Source organism: Octodon degus, unplaced genomic scaffold (assembly GCF_000260255.1).
Source record: "Octodon degus isolate 3935 unplaced genomic scaffold, OctDeg1.0 scaffold00098, whole genome shotgun sequence".
In the NCBI taxonomy this organism is placed as follows: Eukaryota; Metazoa; Chordata; class Mammalia; order Rodentia; family Octodontidae; genus Octodon; species Octodon degus.
In genome coordinates, this window is record NW_004524674.1 from 6184955 (window position 1) to 6205314 (window position 20360).

The 20360-nt window shown below is 45.4% G+C and overlaps 1 protein-coding gene across 6 annotated transcripts in view; it reads right to left on the reverse strand.

The window, feature by feature from the left end:
- Myh10 (myosin heavy chain 10) overlaps positions 1-20360 on the reverse strand; it is a 137637-nt gene that overhangs the window by 30586 nt on the left and 86691 nt on the right. For all 6 annotated transcript variants that reach the window (XM_023723440.1, XM_023723439.1, XM_023723442.1 and 3 more), the window contains 10 exons: positions 7989-8182; positions 7777-7898; positions 6211-6280; positions 5966-6126; positions 5158-5266; positions 4927-5058; positions 3862-4068; positions 2145-2282; positions 1615-1738; positions 8-179 (listed from right to left, as the gene is read on the reverse strand). In XM_023723440.1, the coding sequence (XP_023579208.1) occupies positions 8-179; positions 1615-1738; positions 2145-2282; positions 3862-4068; positions 4927-5058; positions 5158-5266; positions 5966-6126; positions 6211-6280; positions 7777-7898; positions 7989-8182 (1429 nt within the window). The remainder of the gene's footprint in view (positions 1-7; positions 180-1614; positions 1739-2144; positions 2283-3861; positions 4069-4926; positions 5059-5157; positions 5267-5965; positions 6127-6210; positions 6281-7776; positions 7899-7988; positions 8183-20360) is intronic.

Below are 20360 nucleotides of genomic sequence, written 5' to 3' on the forward strand. Positions count from 1 at the left end.
GACAGACCTGGCTAGCGCCCCCTGCAGCTCCTCCTCCTTCTTGGCTAGCTGGATTTTCAGCTCATCCACCTGTGCCTGGAGCTCAGCAATCTGGTCCTGCAGGTCAGTTGTTTCACCATCAAGTTTCCTCTTGGCCTTTTCCAGCTCCTGCCTAGTCTTCTCTTCCTTCTTCAAGCGTTCTTTTAAGGCAAGAGGAAAGAAGCTCTTCAACGCACCGCATGACCGATGCTGCCACGTGGACACACACTGAGTGCTGCGCTCTGCACACGTGCCAGCTCCCCGTGATGAATGCGATCATGCTGCACTGCAAACATGCACTAGTACAAATTTTAAAAATTGAACCACCTCAACAAAACCAAAATGTGAACTGATCAAAGCTAGGAATAAGCCATTGTGTTCTAAGATACACTGTAGCTTTGCTCAGCCATCAGAAACCCTACAAGATCAAACCAACACAAAGCAATGTAAGGGCAGAATCTTAAGGAGGAAAGTGGGGAGAGCCCAATGTCCCTTCTTGGAAGGGAGCCCATGCTGTAAGTGCCTAATGATCTGGAACCCTCCTGTGTCCAACCCATCACTGTGCCAGCTCCCCGTGATGAATGCGATCATTCTGCAGATACCAGAGCTGTGTTGGTCACTTCCTGACCCCCCTGACTCTGGTGGGAATCCCTGGGTTGAACTTCCCCAAGAACCAGGGCAGAGGTCAGAGGACTCAGTTGTGCACCTTCCCACCCTCCTCAAAAGGGTGACTTGTGGGCCTTTTGTGCTCCAGCAGCACCCACGGCTAAGAGGATGACACAAGCTGCTTAGCGACAGGAAGAACAAATCTTTATTATGGGCACTTCCTTAGCAGAGGGATCATGTATGGGTTAAAATAACTTCATACTAACTCCTTTATCTTTTGCTGATACTAAACAAAAAAGCCAAAACTGAACTCCTTAAGTGTCTTTCAAAAATTCCCCAGGTTATAAAAAACAAACAAACCACACAACTCCCCAGGCTCATTTTCTCTCACCATAAAAGCACATTTGGAAAGGGGTGGGCCCTCTCCTACAGGTGCCTGAGCAGAGCCGTGACGCCAGCCATCAGCCTTCATCTGTCCTATGCTGCGGACATGTGCCTCTACTGGCCAGCATCTAAGGAGAAGTCTCCTGTGCTCTCTACAACGTCCAGCTTCAGTGATTTCTTCTGCAGCAATCCTAATCCTAACTGTACCTTTGCCACCACAGTGAGACATCATCCCCTCGGAAGTTTCTCCTCTATCCTGCCACTTTCTGTGTCAGGGCCATTCCCTTTGTGAGGTGAAACTGAGGCGCCTCACTTGTTTTTGAGATCAGAGACCCAGAACAGCTGACATTCTGTGGGCTTCACATCCATCTGCCAAAGGCAGTGTCTTCTAGCATGGCACCAAAATTTACAAAGTAAAACTATTTTGCTGCTATTCCATGATGAGTACAAAGGGACTGAGCAAGACAAAGTAGGCTGGAAGAGAGCTGCTAGTACGGAAGCCCAGGTGAGGGCCTTTGTCGTCAGCAGTTACTGCATCTCCAATTAAAGTGAAAACTCCACACTTTCATGGCTTCTTCTGAAAGCTCCCCAGCCCCAGACACTGACCTTCCAAGTCTGAGATCATCACTTCTTGCTTATTCCTGATTTTGGCCAGGTTTTTTGCCTTTTCTTCCTCTTCAGCCAGCTGCGAAGAACACTCAGCAATGCGATCTTCCATGAGTTTCTTTTCCTGAATTGAGAAAACTGTTTCAGAAAAGGCATTCAAGATAACAGCATGGGCTTGGGGTCAGGAAAATTAACTTTCTTTGGTGAAGAGAAGAGCAAGTCACACTGGCCCCCTGGGCCACGAGCCTGCGGAGGCCGAGCCCACCGCAGAGCTGGCAGGGGTGGGCACAGGTCACCCGTGAAGGGCAGTGTGTGCAGTGCACAAGGACTAGAAGGTAACTGGTGGATTTAGGGAGTTAAACAGTGTCTTGTGTCTTTAGAAATGTAGACAAGGACAGACTTAATGAGAAAACTAAATAAATGAACCTATAATCTTGAGAATTTTCTGTTGGAGACCTCATTTCAGGGACGTATCAACACAGGTATCTCCTGGATTCTAAAATCAGCTCTGTGGAAAACAAGTCCCTTACTTTCACAAACTTGGAGTTCTGGTCCTCAAGAAGGAGAATCTCCTCTTCCATCTTCTTGATTTTCGCCTCTGCTGTCACCTTCTCCAGCTGCAGCTTCTGCCGGGCCCCTTCCTCCTCGTCTAGCTGCTCTTCCAGGTCCTGGTGAGGAAGAGCCCACGGCACACTCAGCGTGCACAGCGATGCATGCGAACGAGACCCTCCCTTTCACCTTCCAAGGTGAAACAACACGAAACAGACATCTGTTCTGTGCACATGTTACAGTGCAAAGTGGCTTGATCCTTATGAAAGCCAACATGGCCAAGTGTAGCAAGCTTTGAAATTGGGCATTCCTTAAAAAACAACAATTTCATGAACATGCCAGATGTGATTTGTATAAAAACTTATCGTGAAATGTTGTGGTAATAATTAAAAACATGAACATGTTATAAAAAAGGCCATGGTAATTAAGTGTTGGCACATTTGTAATATGGAACAACATTCATATTTTGCAGTGAGTGACACAGGGAATGTGAGCAATACAGTGGTACTACATCAAATTCAACGGCACTTACTCAGCCAAAAAGGCAAGAAAGAAAACAAAACAGCAGCACCCATCAGAGAATTAGCTGGCTCAGTTTCACTGGAACTATCCCAGAATTTATAACCAGGGTATTACTAAAGTTTAATAATCTATTTTTGAATAATGGGTGTATCTTTTGAATAAAGTTCTAGAATTAGAATTGCTGGATTGCAGAGTATGTACCTTTTATATAGCTTTTTTTTTTTGATATTTTATTTTTTTTTATTTGTGTGTGTGTGGGGGGGCCAGCTCAGCCCATCAGGGGGCGGGGCTGGCTGGCATGTGGGGATTGAACCGCAGTCCCTGTGCTCTGCTAAGCTTGTTCTAAGTAGGTGCTTTAGACCACTGAGCCATCTCACCAGCCCCCTTTTATATAGCTTTTATGGTATTCTCCTGGGCTACAATGGGGGTACGTGAAAGCTGTTTGTGCTAAAGAATGAAAGGAAAGTACATGTCTGGCTGATTTACTATGAGTATTTGCTAAGGAAGTAATATGAAAGTGTCTGTGGCTTTGACAAATGTCTGAGCAGTCTGCCTCTTGCAGACATAAGCCGAGGGTGAGAAAATACTAAGGGAGAAGTATCCTGGAGGAAACAGTGGTGGCAGATGCTAACCTGACAGGAGCATCCTGAGAAAGGGTGCTGGTGGGAGGAGAAAAGGGATGGATGAGTCCCGGGCTGGGTGCGGCCGGCGTAACTACCATCTGGCTGGGTATGCAATCGTGCGTGCAGTGTGCTTGTGACTGTAGCTTATATTTTTAAAAATGTAAAAAAATGAAAGTACCAGGAAGGTCTAAGTTGTACATGTGTGCTAAGCATTTCTCATGAAGCAAGCCACTTAGCAGATTCCTGTCCAGTAAGTGGAGAGAGCAAGAGAATTACTAATGGCAACATAAAGAAACAGGGGTCCTTTACAGAATGTTACAGAGCCTGGGGGGTTCTGTTGGTGCCCTATACATAAGGAGTACTCCTATGCAAAATAACAAAGCCAAGTTAAAAAACTTTACTCTAGCTGTGCTTCAAATGAAGGGTAGGTATTCGCAGCCCAGAACGCAGGCCTTCCCCACAGCCAGAAGAATCCAAACACAGCTCCTACTTATTCAACAGATTCATTCAAAAATATAAAATGTAACTCAAAGTGAAAACTCCAGGTAAGTACCTGAATATGTGCTTGCATTTTTTTCTTTTCATTTTGAAGGATTTGGTTTCTCTCTTCTTCTTCTTCCACCCTAGACTCCAGGTCATGGAGAATCTCCTCTAATTCTTGCTTTTTCGCGGCAAGTCTTGCTCTCATCTCTTCTGCTTCAGCAAACAGCTCAGTTTCTGCTTGCAGCTGTTCTGCAAGGATGTTCTTCTCTTCTAGGAGCTGGAATCATAATACAGGGGCTGGTACTGTGATGCACCCCGGTGCGCACACGCGATACGCCCTGCAATGGCCGGCACCCATCACCAAAGACACTGGAGCTAACAATACATCACAGCTCCCGCAAACTTGCAGATATGCTTCCGGTTACGGCAGAATAAGCTAGGTGAAAGTATTTTCGGTTGCTTCTGTTGCCTCAAGTTAACCTGAATAATACATACTAAAGTCATGTCACTTTAAGAATTACGGTTCTATTACAGTTACAAAGGGACAGATAAATGGGAGGGAAAAATTATTTAAATGTTATAAGCCTCATGGTGACTATTAAGGCCTATTTAATATCAAGTGATACTCCTGGCCTGAATCATTAATGCTGTCATCTACTGATACTTGCTGAGCCTGTGTTGTCACTCACCCACAAGGCCACTGGCCTCATCACTGGGGAAGAGGCCAGCAGAGAAGCCTGGTGTCCAGTCATCTCACCTTTATACTCTGTGCTATTTTCTCTCATTGGCTGATAAGAAAAGGTAACTAGGAGCTTCAGCTACAACAGGTGTTAAATGCAAAGTGGACAGTGAACACTGGAACCAGAAACTGAACTCAGGACCTTGCGCTTGCCAGGCAGGGGCTTTGCCGCTGAGCTATGACACCAGCCTGTGTTAACTTATATAAGTGTAACATACAAAGTACAATGCATTTATTAACTGTATTCTTGACATGTACATGCTTTGACAATGAGTGCAAATGCCTCCCATGAAATGGTGACACGGCAGGTGCCGCTGCTATGCAGTGCGGGCGGGTTGCTACCCAGGGGCCAGGCAGGCCAACCTGGCGCAGCGCGTGGCGCTCTGGCTCACACACCTGCTGGTGCTTCCTCTCCATCTCCTCCAGCTCCCCTTCCACCTTTGTCTGCTTCTCCTTCACCTTTAGCAGCTCTTCATCTTTGGCCTGAAGCTCCTCCTCCTGGCGAGTGACTTGCAGGAGAGGCTTCACCTATAACCAGATCACAGTTTTTTTCCATGTCCCGGCAGGGCCTCACTGCCAGAGCGCCCTACTGTGCAGGAAGGCTCTAAAGCGGCTAGCGCCACGCACCTTGGTGAAAACCCGCCACCACTGCCAGTGCCGTAGCTTCAGGTAGGCGGCGCAGTTCCGCTGCAGGACCTTCAGTGCGCTGAGCTGCTGCTGCTTCTTGGCGAAAGCCCTGAAGAACAGTAAGAAAGAGAATGTGAAGGAAAATGCTTTCCTGGCTGCTCACAGGACTTTCCAGAGGCAAGCCCTCCTATGTGGCCAACAGAGGGCGGCCTTCACTTAAACTGTCTGGTGAGGTTGGGGGACAACACATGACAAGGACAGGATGGAACAGGATGAGACAGACAGGACAGGATGGGACAAACACACACTTTCCACTTGAATCTGTTCGACTCTCTGCTCATCGGGCTGCCCAGCATGTGCTGACCCCTGCACATTCTGCCTAGATGCACCCTATACACTTTCCTCTTGCCATGAACCTGTGGATACACGTGTGAGTGCACTGCAGGGGCTGCATAAAACTCCTCATCTCCTGAGGCAGAACAGTGTAGGGGCAGAACACAAAGTCTCTTTCCAGTGTCCCTTTGCTGGTGCTCAGCCCTCCCGCCCCCACTCCATGGGGCCAGCCTTCTCTCCTTGAGTGTTGGCCTCAGGGTCTTCTCCAAGGCCCTGGGCTGAGGGTGCCTCCAACTCCTTTGCTCTACACCTTGTCCCCTGTGGGTGTCCCTTATGCACCACACGGTTCTTCTGAAGGTCCATTGCTGCCTTGGCTCGGCCTCCCACTGGAATACAACTCCCCCAAGGACAGGAACGTGCCATCCCCCACACTCTCTCTTCCCAGGCAGTGCTGAATTCCCCAGTACCCACTCACTTTCTGGCAAGGTAACCTCTGCAGACCGCCTGGAAGAAGATGATGATATCGGTGATTTTCAAATCTCTCTCTTCTTCTAAGTGTGCTAAAACTCCGGCTCTGAAAAATATTTTGCTCTGTCCAATTCTATACAGGTTTGGGTCCAACTCTAAAGCCCGGATCTAAGAGAGAAAAAGGTTGTTTCTTTTTGCTATAGGAAAGATTATGTTAACAGTCAACAAACAGAAAAATGAAGAAAGGCTTACCATTCGTTCACAAGCCTGTTTGCCATCCATGAAACCTTTAGGAATAGCATTGGGAGTTAGGATCTCGTATCTGTAAGACAAGATTCCAAAAACATCTGCCAAAATCTGTGAACACATTTATCTTCTAAGTTCTGCTTAATAAAATGGTATGTAAAATGCAAATTAAGAGCAAGGTGGAGTGACAGCCTGAAGGTTTTTTGCAGATCTAATTTCTATGTCTTATAAAGCAGAAACAAAGTTCATTCTTCCAGACCAAAACTCCAGCCTAAGAGGGTATCATACATAAGTATGGTGTTAAAAATTTTATTTTTTGTTCATTTCCCACAAGAAGTCCACATCCTTATGATGCAAAGAAACTGAGATTTAAATCTGAGATTTAGGTTGCAGTTGACTCGCAGGCACTCAGTAGAATACAGCAAAGGCCGTGAGAGCAACAGTCACGTGCTTTTGTGTAGAGTACTAGAAAATACCCGGTGACGTCCACCCCAGTGCTCGCCTGGGTGTGCACACGGCCACCGAGTGTGCATACCTCACCGCCCATAGCTATGCCTCAGGAAAACCATGTGGCAAAAAGACAGTGGCTAGAGTAAAAGAAGAATCTCTTTTAGTAATAAAAAACAAAGAATATTATCTATCTATATCTATTATCTATCTATCTATCTATCTATCTATCTATCTATCTATCTAATCTTAGATAAGATATAAGAATAGTAAAAAGGGAAGACCCACCAGAGCATTTACTGAACAATGGCCCACAGTTGGGGCCATCTTAGGATATACAACATCAGCGTCTCAGGATGATGGGCCCTGCTTGACCTGGCAGTCCCTACTTATCCCATGCTTTGAAACTGGATTTACAAAAGACAAAAAGGGAAAAAGCAACTAACTTAATTTAATTACTAAGGAAAATTATCAAATAAAATTTTAAACACAATTTCTCATGTTCGCATCAGTTTCTCCTGGACACTGATCATTCTTCCTTGTTTTCTTCTCCATAATCCTTTTCTAATCTATTTTATTCTCTTCTAATCTATCTAACTGTCTTCTTCATTGTGGTTAAAGGACTATCATTGTGTGTACATATATATATATGATGGAAAAAATATACATGAAATATGCATACTCTGTGAAAAAAAAAATCCTAAAATGTTTTTAGGAAGCATTCCTGGATGCTTTTGATTTACTTTTAGTTTCTGCTGTATTTTCAAATTTTCTCAAAAAGAGCATACATTAGTCATCTATTTTAAACCTTTTTTAAAAAAAAATGACTATGTTTACATGGCAGGCAAGATTGTCTGGATGAGTAAACTGTGTTTCCAGCTCTGCCTTGCTCTCCCAGCAAACTCCGAGGGTCTGAGGCCGGGCAGCCTCTGCAGACCCCCCTTAGCTCCTAGCTCACTGCCTTGCTGACAAATAGGCACTCATCTTTCTAGCAGTAAGGACTGTCCCTTCGCTATATATAAGAGGCTGAGTCAAAGGAATAAGACAAATGTTTCCTTATTATACCACAATTTTCAGTCATGTTAAGGTAAGCTTTGACAGACATGAAAAAGGTAAAAACAATACCTTTGTCTGAATTCCTGGAAAACTATCCGGTTGGGAAAGCCCTGGCGACAGATCCTGATGCCTTCCAGGACGCCGTTACAGCGCAGCTGATCCAGCACTAGGTGAGGATCCAGCTTTCCAGCCTGAGCAAAGGAGCAAGTTTCCTGGGTTAATCTTCATAACCCAACCGTGGTCAACTCTAAATGCAGGCATATGTTTTTGTTCACACATACCCGCTTCTCGTGATTTGGAATGATGCAGCGAACAAAGTTGGGGTTTGTGTTCCGGAGAGTTGCCATCAGCTTCGTGAGGGATTCTTTGTAGAGCTGCCCAACGGTGCGAAACATGCCCTTCTTGGTTTTGTACGCAGAGCCAAAAGCTGTCTCAGTCATACCAGTGACTTGATCCAGACCCACAATACGGTCCACTGGTGAGGAGGAAAAGGAAAGGGACTGTGAGCCACGTCTGACTCTTCAGAAGGGGAAGCAAAAACACAGTGATAGTGCAGCGCACAAGCTTTGTGAACAAATGGGAAGAGGTGCCATATAGGTAAGGCAGTCAGCATTTTAGACACTGCACAAGCCGTGGAACCAACAGCCACACACTTATATGGCAGCATACCGCAGTGCTGCTCGAGTCCCAGCTACCACATACCCGCAGGTGCCTTCTACTGAGCTCGGACCAGGATTTCAGTCTTGGCAACATTCTCCCTGCTCCGTTTGCAAGTGTTTGGTAAATAAAAGATCACTGGCAGGCATTATTGATACACAAACTGATATTATAAAAAGTCTCAAAACAGAAAATGGCTCATAAATTATATATAAAAATATGTGACTGTACAAATCTACTTAATGAAGATGCTCAGGGATTAAGGGTCAGAGTTGGCTCTTACTGGTCATCAGATTTTCAGGAAGAAAAGTCATTTGAGTTAGGAACAAATGCAGGAGATTCAGTTACATCAGTTCAGCTTTTGAGTAACGTATAAACTTCAGCTGTTGCCTCAAAGCATGAGTCAAACTCATTAGCGGGCAAAAACACAAAGGGACTCTGTGGAGGACAGCCAGCATCCAGGCTTCCCATGTGGACAGGGCCACACTTGCCCTCAGACACCGCCCTGTCATGAAGGCGGGAGAAATGCTCGCACCATCTGCACAGGCCTCCTCAACCCTCAACTCTTCTTTTACTTCCTGTGAGAGAAGCATATGGAGACCTGGCCCTGGGTAAAGGGCTCCAAGGAAAAGGTCTCAGCTCATTCTTCATTGCACTGAGAAGTTTACCGAAGAGGAGCCCCGAGCCTGGGCGGGGAAGGACTTGCAGTCTGCAGGTCTGGAATACAAGCCGGAGAAGGGTGGCGGGGCCAAGGTCATCCCCAGGCCCAGGGAGGCGAGCTGTGCTCCAGCTGTTCCCAGGAAAGCCACCCGACTCCGGCAGAGACCAGAGCTGCTCTGTGGCTAGGGCACAGGACTGTCCATCACCCTATAGAGGTCTCCTTTCCTAGGCCCTCAACCACTCCCTCTTTACTTGTGGAATCTCCTGTGTGCTTCGTTAATAGAGACCTTCTCTTGACCTTGCCCCCACTACTCATGTTTCTGCTCTAAGCCCAACTTCTTTCTAGAGTAATTCACATGCTTGTCCCACTGTATCTTCCCCCTAACGTCTCAGTGTGTGTGGCCAACTGGCCCGCAGCCCAGCCTCTGCCTGTCCTTTCCAGAACTACCCAGGCAAAGATGGGCCAATTACGCAGCCCCTAGCTCTACCAGTGCTGTTCATCTGCTTGCCTGTGAACCACCATAGCAGTGTGCTGAAAACTCTCTTTGCACCTGATTTTTAAATGATCCCAGCTTCCGCTGTACCTCATCTACTCTGGCTTCTCTTCTACTTTCCCTGTACACCATGGCACTTTCTTAAGAACCAAACTTAGTTCACCGGAATTCCTCTAGAACACAGTAAGAAACACAGACAATAGTCTTTTGCTTTTCTCAGGCCATATCCTCATCTCAGGTAATTTCACTTATGACTCTTAACTAGATATACCTGACTACCCAGCGCCACACACCAGCATTCCTCTCCCAGGTACAAAGGTAGCTGTGCTTTCTCTAAGTTCTTGTGACATTTGAGCATGTCTGCTTTTATTCAACAATGCATCCCTGCTCCCAGCATGATGTCTAGCACTAACCCTTTATTTACACGTTAGTGAACAAATGAAGTAGATATACATTTATATTACACATAGTGGGAAATGCACTGAAAGGAAAGAACAGAATGCTGTAAGGGAACCGAGCAGCCACTGCTCTCTCTGGGGAAGTCACTGTGGACCCAAAGATGAAGAATGTGCCAGTTGGGAAAACCATTCCAGTTGGAAGAAATCTCATGAGACAGTCCAGGGCAGGAAGAAAGCAGAGGCCAGTTCCGGGGACTAAGTGCTGGTCAGATCACCACAGTGCTTCTCTGGCTGCTACAGATGGGAGCCTGGGGAGGGAGCTGGGGAAAGAGGTGTGAAGGCCTGGCTCCTGGAGAGGACAGCGGATAAGCGAGATCACAGAGGGCAGCTGGTGGGAGGGCCCACTTGCTTTTATGATTAACTTGTTATGGAAAGTTAAGACATTTCAAGGACTCCGGGTGGTAGGTAAGATCACAGGCAGAGGATGGGGAGAGAAGTGGGCTTGTGGCTGTGACCTAAACTGTAAGCTTTGGATGCCTGTAGTGGAGGTGAGATGTCAAGGACACAAGCTGAACAATCAGTTGGCTGGCAAGAAGGTCTGGGCAACAGAAGTCTAGCTGGGAGTTGCGATGTTTAAAGCTACGGCAATGAATGGGCTACCAGACCAGACAGAAGAGGGCCTGGAAGCAAGCCCCAGCAGCGTGGCAGAGGAGGAGGAATGGACATAGGAAACCTAAACCACTTTCTGCGCCATCTCCACGCCATTTCCTCCGTCCAAATATGACCGCTGGTCGCTCTAGCTGGAAACCAGGAATTGCCTCAATTTCTTCTGATCCTGGCTGCTCACCCACACCTCTAGATGTCTTTATCCTATCCCTGGTCGTACCCTGCCCTTGCCTGGCTCTTCCCTGTGATCCAGATTCTGCAGCTCTCCTACCTGGTTTCCTGCTCTGGGCTCGCACCCCTAATTTATCCTCAGCGCCTGGCTGTCACAGTTTTTTCTGCTATGCCTTTTGTCCCAGTATAATCATTAAAGTCATTTCTACAAGAAAAAATGAAGCATTAAGCTCCTGGAGCTTTTCCCAGAGTCTGTCAGATTCGGTCAAAATAATTTAACCCAGGGATACAGCACAGGGATGAACTGGAGCCAGAGTCAGAAACACCTCCACCAATGAGCTGTATAATTAGGGGAGACATGTTCCCCAACCTTTCCCAGTCTCAGCACTGCTGCTAGACCCTGTTCTCTCAGGGGTGGGGTTGAGGGGGAAGTAGACCAGGTTCATAGAGTGTCTGGTATCTGAAGGGGGTTCAAGCGCCCCCTGCTGGGAGCTTTTATGCCATTTTCCTACACAACCCCCGAAATCCAACTGGACAAACCGGCTGCCTCTTCCAAAGACATGACTTCATCCTCCCTCCTTCTCTCTGTCCCCACAGCTCCAGTCCCCGGTAAACTCCTCAATTCTTGTAAACCTCCATTTTTTAACTACTTCAGAGAAGTCTTAGACTCTGGTTCCCACCTGCCTGCCGGGCTAAGCAGGCTGCCTCCCACTCTGAGCCTGAGATGCTCCACAGGCAGATCCCAGGACACAGTGCCACACTGTTTGCCAGCTTTTCTTGGGACAGGGATGGGGGGAGGACACACCCCCAGCATCCCACACACTGAGGGCTGTGGGAGCTGTGCCCATGCAGTCTCTGACCTGTGACCACCAGCTCAGGTGGTGCCAAGTGCCTCACCTACCACCCAGGGTTGGCCAGTGCAGTGTCTGGCACCCAGAAGCTGGTTAATACCCCAAAGGACAAAATGACTGCCACCACAAAACAGCAAGTGACCACGTCTACTTTGCAGGGATGTAGTGACAGTGATTTTTGCAGTGAGTCAGCCTGTAGCTAACAGGCTAATTTACAAGTCAGTCTTTTTTTTTTTTTTTTAAATGTATTTGGTACAGAGTTTCACTACCCAACTCGGACTCATACCGATTCTCCTGTTTTCAGCCTCCCTAGCGCTGGGATTACAAATGTGTGCCACCACTCCAAGTTTCAGTGGCTGGCTCAGCATGCCCGGCGAGCCACATGGTATGGGGGACCGAACCCTGATACCTGCGCTTGCCTTAACAGGCACTTAGTTGGCTGAGCTATCTCACTGGCCCCTAACAGGCTAATTTAAACAGCATGCCACTGTGTTACTGCTGTAGTTGTCAGAAACTACAATCATAAAATGGGCCTGATTTCCAATTTTAATAATGGTGATCTGGAACTAAACATTCAAATTTTGAAAAAATTAGTAATGCTCTAGACTTTCATTTTGTTTCTTTAATTCAAAATTCTTAAACTCAAGGTTAAATTCCACCAAAGAAAAAACTATTTTGTGGATAACAGAAACAATTTAGGAAATTCACTAAAAGATTTGGGCCACATGGGTAATATATGATTTCATTCAAAAATCAGGACCCAGAAAAACTTCAATGTTAAGAGAGTTTTCTTGAGGAAACGGCTACAGCAGGAAACAGAGACAAGGTCCAGCGTGACTCTCCAGGATCACAGCTGCTCCAGGGGACCTGACAGGGCGGAGCCTCTGTCTCACAAAGGGGGTGGGCGTGAGGGTGGGGGTGTCGACAGCGATGAACACTTCTCCGAGGGGCCAGGACAGCCTGGGCAGGGCTACTGGTGGGTTTTAAATTCTTTATTTGGTTCTCTAGTAGCCTGCAAAAAAAATTTACATGCATTTTACACTAATAATTTATTATTCAGAATTCAGATAAGTTTCATATGGACAAGAAACAAAAAAGAATTTCTTTTTTTTTTTTTTCTCCAAATGCCTTCAGGGCAGGTTTGGCTGGCTTGAGTTGTGGGGATGGAACCACAGCCACCTGAGGCTGACTGCTTTGTTGAAGCAGCCACTTAAAGAGCTGAGCTAAGGGGCAGGCCCCCAAGAATTTCTCATTTACCTCAAAGCTGCCATCAACAGTTTTTAAGGGATGATATTGTCTAGTGCCAGAACTTTTTTAGAGAAAAAATTTCAGTTATTTATAGATCATACAAAAAGTATTTGTTACGTTTTTCTTTCTTAAAAAATTTTGCCTTTATTTTTTAAAATCAATACACACTTGCAGTTTGTAATGATTACAGTCTTCCTGGGGAGTTGATACAAAACACATCTGAATTCTGTTTTTCATTTTGCTCTCTCCCCCTCCTTCTTGCATCCTTCCCATTCTTAAGTGGTCCTGCTTATTGGGAATGATCTTCAGAAACTCATTCTAGTTAATAAAGTTAGAAGCCAGAAGGGGAAACGTATTTACTGCTAACGGTAGCCAGACAAGGATGATTAAGAACAGTACCACACACACCTTACAAGCAAGGCCTCTGGCGTAGCACCAGGCCCAGCTGGCCTCAAGTTCATGGTGCTCAGTGCAGTCAGATAAGGCAATTCTACTCTAACATTGATGGAAATACTAATCAACAGTTAAAAAAAGAGCCAGAAACAGATATTTAACTGCTGTGAATGCCTTGAAACAATCTCCATATTACCTACACAGTAACAACAAATGTATAACCTTCCTTGCTAGAACCAATCTGTTATGTTTATTTCTTTAGCATATTTGGAAATTTTCAGAAGAATTCCAGGAAGTCCAGAGGGTGGTAGGAAGCATGTGACTTAAGAAGAAAGCAACCTTTCTTACCCCAAGCACTACTACTAGTGAACTTGAATGCTATCTCCTCTCTCTTCCCCCGCCTTCGGAAGTCCAAGGTGTCTGGGCCAACGGGAAGCTTCTCCACCCACCCCACCCCTGCAGGACTCAGGGCAGCCTGCAACTTGCTCTGCTGCCCCTGCTCTCCCCATCAGGTCCAAGTCTTCAACTTATGTTGATCCTGGCAGCACCCTATGAATAAAAGTGGACTTGAATTAAACAAAAACCAAGGAAATGAGTGTTTATTGAATGTTTCTGCTTTTCACCACAACAGCAGCTACCAGGTTGTAACAGCAGCTGTGGCAGCTGCAGGCACAGCCTGGGCAAATGCCCGGCATCATGTACTTGGGCACTTCCCATATGCCAGCTGCAGGCTCACAGTCATCCTGTGGGCCAAGTGTCGCTGTCCCTACTTGGCCTCAGAATCTCCAACTGCAGTTCCCAAATGCTACAACTACAAGTAGGACTGAAATCATAATATATGTTACTGGTGTCACAACAAAAAACTTAGTCCACTGCAAATGACTATGATTCAGCTGAGTCTACAAGCTGGCAGACACAAACTACTGTAAAACAGCAGTTTCAACAGAGATTGTGACTGATGGACATAAGCTGTAGAGTCAGTGGTTACCGTTCTATGCCTTTCATGTCTTACTGGAAAGAAAAGAAAAAGGCTAGTTCAAAGCTCCTGAAGTGAGAAGGTCCTCATTGCTATGTTTTAAGCACAGCTAAGGGAAGAATTTCCCTTAAATTATGGCAAGAAAGTAGAAGAGTCCAGCAGAGATCACAGAACGAAAGGCCCTGGAAATACTGGTGACAGTCAGATGAGCCAGCCTTCCTGTGGCAGGAACCAGCCCCTCCTTGGTGACTCTCGGCCTTGGGCTAATTGCTGCAACTCCTTTCAAGGGCTGGTTTTATGAAAGACTGAGAAGAGGTGGGGGAACTTTTTACTAACAGTTAAAATGTGCTTCATGGTGCCTCTCAGGTTTTCTCTTGTATTTCCTGTCATTTTACCTTCTAGTTGTGCCAGCTACAATCTAAGAGCACATGTGGGGTGCAAGGAGCTGACACAACACTACCCTAGGAAGGAAATTATAATGTAGCGTAAACCAGCATTAGGCCACATTATACATCACTGTCCCTCCAACTGGTTTGGGTCAGGTCTAAAGCTACTGAAAGTGCACTTCTGTCCCAAAGCCTTGACTGTAATTTCTAAGATTACAATCTCTTTGCTCGTTCATCTCTTCTTCAGCCTTTATTACTAGTTTATCTCAAAAATCCAGACTTCCAAGTAAACATGGAAGAAAACAATTTTAGAGAGTATGCAAATACCCATAGTACCTTACACTGTTGTCTCTAGGAATTCCTTTCTTATTCTGTACCTGTCCTTTGATACTTTAAGAAACTTCTCTCTACCCTAATCTCTCACTGTTTATCCTCAGAAGTCTGCATACTTTGTGTACACAGCATTACAAATACACACAGAAGTGCAGAACTGTATTAGCTGCGTGTGCCATCTTTAGAGATGCTTGCTTCGGGACAGTGTGTCCCACACCATCGCAATCTGGATCCTAGAAACTCCTTCATCCAGTGTCTTCAGAGGGAAACACTGAAAATACCAATATTCTTCATTTTCAGTTTTAAGATCCTTACCCTTCTTTAGGTTGTCTTGAAGCCACAAACATATACTAAAGACAGAATTTGCTGTACAGTGTATATACAACTTCAAAGACCATAATTAGCCATGGTAGAAGAAAGGCCTCCAAGGAGCAGCAGAACTTGAGTCTCTCCACTGCCGGAGGTTCACTCAGGGAACTCAACCGAGGACATTTTCAGTGTCAAGGTGGGCCTGTGGTGGGGGAATGAACTCGCTTTTTATGTATTCATTACAATAAAGCATCTGAAAGAGGCTCTGTACTGGACCTTGCCTCATCTACAGACCTCGAGATTCGGGTCCCTCCGGAAAGAGCACCTGGGACCTAAGCGAAGAAAAGTCCACGGTGGGGTGTTGGGGGAAGCTGCTATGTGGGAAAGTGGGTGTGGGACAGCCACCACCCACTCGGCCAGCAAGTTCTCACTCAGCGACTTACTTGTGGTGCATCTCCTTTGGGCTAGGTGCTGGAGAAATGACAGGGAACAACAACAGGCCCCATTGTATCCTCACCGACCTGACAGCTTGGGATTCTCTTAGGAAAGAGTAGGAATCCAAAGAGGCATTTTGCTTTGGGAGAACTGCCAAGAAATCAAGCTCGAACCTTTGGTCAAGGCACAAGTCCTCAGCAGACCACGAGCTGCTTCAACATTAGCCAACTTGCCCTTCGTTCTGTTTTTCCCTCTCAGCACCACTGTTAGTGTCCCGCAGGCCAAAGATGACAGTCTGCACGTTTGCAGAATCCGCTGGATTCTGTGGAATTTTCATTACGCCTCCTGCTTTTCTTGGCGTCATCTCTTCTCTCCTCCCACCCCAAGCTTTCAACTTATTTTTTCTATAATATGTGAACTAGAACTGACAGCAGGAATCCTAAATTGGACTAAAACTGGCACAGTTCTTTAACATTGTCAAAATAACTTCTGAGGTGAATTTAGATTTTAGCATTATCATGTTCCAATACTCATAAAGGAAATTTTCTAAGATGAATTTGACTTTTTCTCTACATTTTGTTATTTGCTAATTTCACTAAACAATTGGAAAGCTGGGTGATTTTCATTTTTATATTGAGATTTTGGGGGCACCCTCTAGCCAGGATAATATTTAGGACTAAGGATTTAGAATGAAAAGCTAAAACATGTGGTGTACAATTTCGAGTTCAAAGCATAAGTTCTAGCAACATTTCATTCTGTATTTGTCTCGAACTGCACATATTAAGACTTGTGGACAAGTTTGGTACCTTCAGTTCAAAACAGAAGGTCAACATCTAGTTATGTATATTAATTCCAAATCAAAGGCTTAAAGAGACTTTACACCTGAGATAAGTATGTAGTTATTTGTTCACAAAATATTAGTGACTTAAAAAGAAATACACCTTGAACATGAGTTGAAAATTTAAGAGTGACTCAAAAGACAAAGGAAATGGCATTTAGCCGGTCAATTCCTAGCAATTCCCTTGGCGGCCCGTGTATCAAAATGGCACTATTGGAAAAGGTAGTGACCTACCTTTTACTATGCAATGCTGTGAGTGCTATGCATAAAATAAGAAGCGATGTGTATGCAGTAGCAATTGAATCATTTATGCAAACAGTTGCCTTGAGGTATAAAAAAACAGAGCATGAAATGAGAAGTTCATGCAGGCCTATGAGCAAAACAAAAACAGAAACCCATAAACCAGCCCCCCTCCCAGTGTACCCTGCCCTCCCCAGCCCCCCCGGCCAGCCCCCCTCCCAGTCTTTCCTGTGGTTTTAACCCTTCTATTTTGGAGAACCTACAGGCTGTATACATTCACCTGGTGGCTCATGAAGACCAGAAACACTGTCATAGAAAGAAGCTCTCTGAATATTCTGAATCTCTAAAGCAGAGAAACAGTAAAAACAGGACAGAAGAGCAAATACACAAACACTTCAGTTAGTGTGAATGACATTCAACATCACAAGTAAACTTTGGGACTGGGCTCTGAAGGCAGCCAGTCCAGGGCAGATCCCATGCAAACATTACTGTTTAGAGAAGTTGCACATTTGAACAAAGTTCTTCATAAAATAAGCTTAAGCTGAATCAAAAGAGCACATTTCCAACTCCAGGTGTGAGCATTATTATATCATATTGATGTTAAATGATTACCCCAAGTAAGTGCAGGACCGTATTGAGTGAAATAAGGTACTAGCTTACTAGCACAAAAACATTTTGTAATTAGTAACATCAGAAGACTGTAGTTAAGTTACAGCACTGTGGTAAAAGGTCAAGATTAGTGTTTTTTATTGTAAAAAATTCATATGGCTGTGAAATTTTACTTCTAGTATAGATTTTGGAAATAAAATTTACTTTCAAATACAAATTACTGAAAAACTGGTAACTACCATTAAGGAAAACAAAGTTCAAGTATGTTGTAGCAAAATAATCAAAACCTATGAAATTGATTATACATTGTTCATGAGAATACCCTAGAGGCACATTTACATGAAAATGCAATCCCTACTATTTTTTTTTTTAAATAAGCCTTAAGAAGTGGAAAGAAATCCTATGAAGCTAGTAGAGAGATCCCAATATAGTATCTTTTAGCAAAAACTAGGGCATTATGAATCTCTAGGGCAGGGCTGCCACAGATACATCTTATTCTTTCCAGTTTGGCCTTGAGAAAACTGTAAGACCCTAAATGGATTTTAACATCAAATGCCTTGTATTAAAGGCACTGAACCCTCAGAGGCAAGATGTATGCACACGTCACATATATCTATGCATAGTCAAGTTCTCATTTTTTACTTGTGGATTTCAGTGGATATGGAAGGATAAAAATAATCATGTGCTTTTCTAGGGCCATTTTTTTTTTTTCCTAAAAGCTACTCTTACCCCAGAAGACCGATGCCTGAGCCTTATGACAGCAGTGATGATTTCCCACCTTCAAGCCCTCATCCAGCTTTTGTGCCTGCCACTGAGCTTGTACACAAAACACAGTCTCCAAACTTGGACAGACCTGGCCCTGCCCTTCTGCCTGCCTCTGTCCATGAATGACAGCCCTCCCCATGGTGAGTGACCCCTGAGGTCTTGTCACTCAGATTTAATCGGCCGTCCACTGAGCTGATGGGTGGCAGGCTTCCTGCTGATTGGATTTAGGAGAGCAAGCATGTACAACTGTTACAGAGCAGAAGCGACAGCCCAGTGAAAACATGGGTAGATAAGGCTTCCCTTAGCATTCTGTGATGGTGGCGAAATACAGCACTCTCACGCAGCATTTGCGGAGCAGGTAAGGGACACAAGCAGGGCCATGCAAACAGTGCAGCCAGTGAGATCAGAGCTACAGACCAAGTACTGATGAGCAGAGATGGTGCTGGGGCTCTAGGGGCTCAGCAGGGCTCTAGGGGCTCAGCAGGGCTATGGGAAGTTTCCTGCTCTACACTCTTCTGTGATCAGATTAGTAACTTTTCTATACCCAGTAAATGGAAACCACAAAGATGCAGGTAAGGACTCTGCGGATATGGTCCTACAATAAGACCTGTCACACATGATCTGCAGCTTGTACTCCGCACTCCAGCTTCACATCCACCAGAACCCGGGCAATCTGACAGTCTTGAAACCTCGCCATAATGCTGCCAAAGCCTTGGCCAATGAGACCTGAAGCTGAAGGAAGAAGCCCAGCCAGCTGGGAGCCAGGGGGAAGGGGGCAGGGCGCGTGTTTCATTGCTTCCACATCTGTCTCACAGATATCACCACAGGAAGCACTAATTAGACATGCAGCATTACAGAAATGGGTCAAGGCACAGTTTTTGGTTGAAGCATATAAAAACAGGAGTCCAAGGGGGGGCTCCAAAGTCAGAACAGGTATCCAACCCCAGGGCCTGATTTCCTTTATTCATCTGTCAGTGTTCTCTACACACCTAACTCCTCTTTAAAAGAAACAGAAAACCAAGTTCTGAGGGGAAACCCTTCCCTCAGCAATTTCTCCTCCATATTCCTCCCAGGTCCACTGTCACCTTTAGTCCTCTCCCTCTGCACTTTTACCTTCAGGGTCTTTTACCTCCGAACTAATTGATAAACTGCTTTTACTTCCTCAGGCTGAAACTGAACAAACCTGATGACAGTCTATCCAAATTCCCCTTGAACTGGGCCATCAGGGAGCCCACGGGAATGAGCCTGGCTTTGGCCCTCATGCCATCTTCTGCTTACCTGCCCTTCCAGCCCCATCCCTACTCTAAAGCCAAAAGAGACGTTACTGAGCACCCCTCCCCACTTCTACCCTGTGACTGCTTATGCTCTTCCCTCCCCCTCACTAACCTCACTTCTCAAAACACCTCATGAGGTACTCATGAGTGACTTCATGACTACTCATGAGTACTCTGCTGAGTAACTTCATATAACTTTATGTATCTCCTTACCTGAAAATGCTGAAGGTGTAATTGAGACACGCATGCTCAAAAATCAGTGCTATGACCACTGCGTGACACTTAGTAGGTGCTCAATACGTGTTAGCTTTCATGGTTTAACCAATATTATTGTTGTTCAAGGACTAAGAAAACTGTATTGTCCTTCATGACATTTACTGTAGTACCCCAGAGAAAAGGTAGTCATCTCCCTTTCCCTTGTTGCTCATTTTTAAAAACTTGCTCCAGGCCATTCACATGATTCTGATCACAACACTAGCACTCCGCAGTCTGTGTGTATCTCCTGCTCTTCACTGTTGGAAGGTTGGAAAGTGTGTGCCTACACGACCTACAAAGTATCCACCAGTCACAGCTCAATCAACTCCTAAGGGAATATGAGTTGTTTATTATTAGTTAGTTGCTATTTACGAGAGGCAGCAGGGCACCTCTCTTGCCAGCCATTCCCATCTGCACTGCCAACTCACCAGTGCTGGCCTTTCTAACACTGGGGACCCGTGACAACCTGAGCTCAGCCTCCCTTCTTGCTCTAGTTCTGGTTTCTCAGTTCCCACACTAACATTGCCCACCAGCGCAGCTCAGAGCAGATCCACTCTAATGGCCCCAGGCCCTCTTCTCTGTTCTCAGACAGCACACCGCAGATGACTGGGCCACTGTAGTGATGGCGGGTACTCAGTAACTAGTTGAAGACTTCTATAAGGTACAAAGATGAAAAGTTTCTCTTGTACTTATAA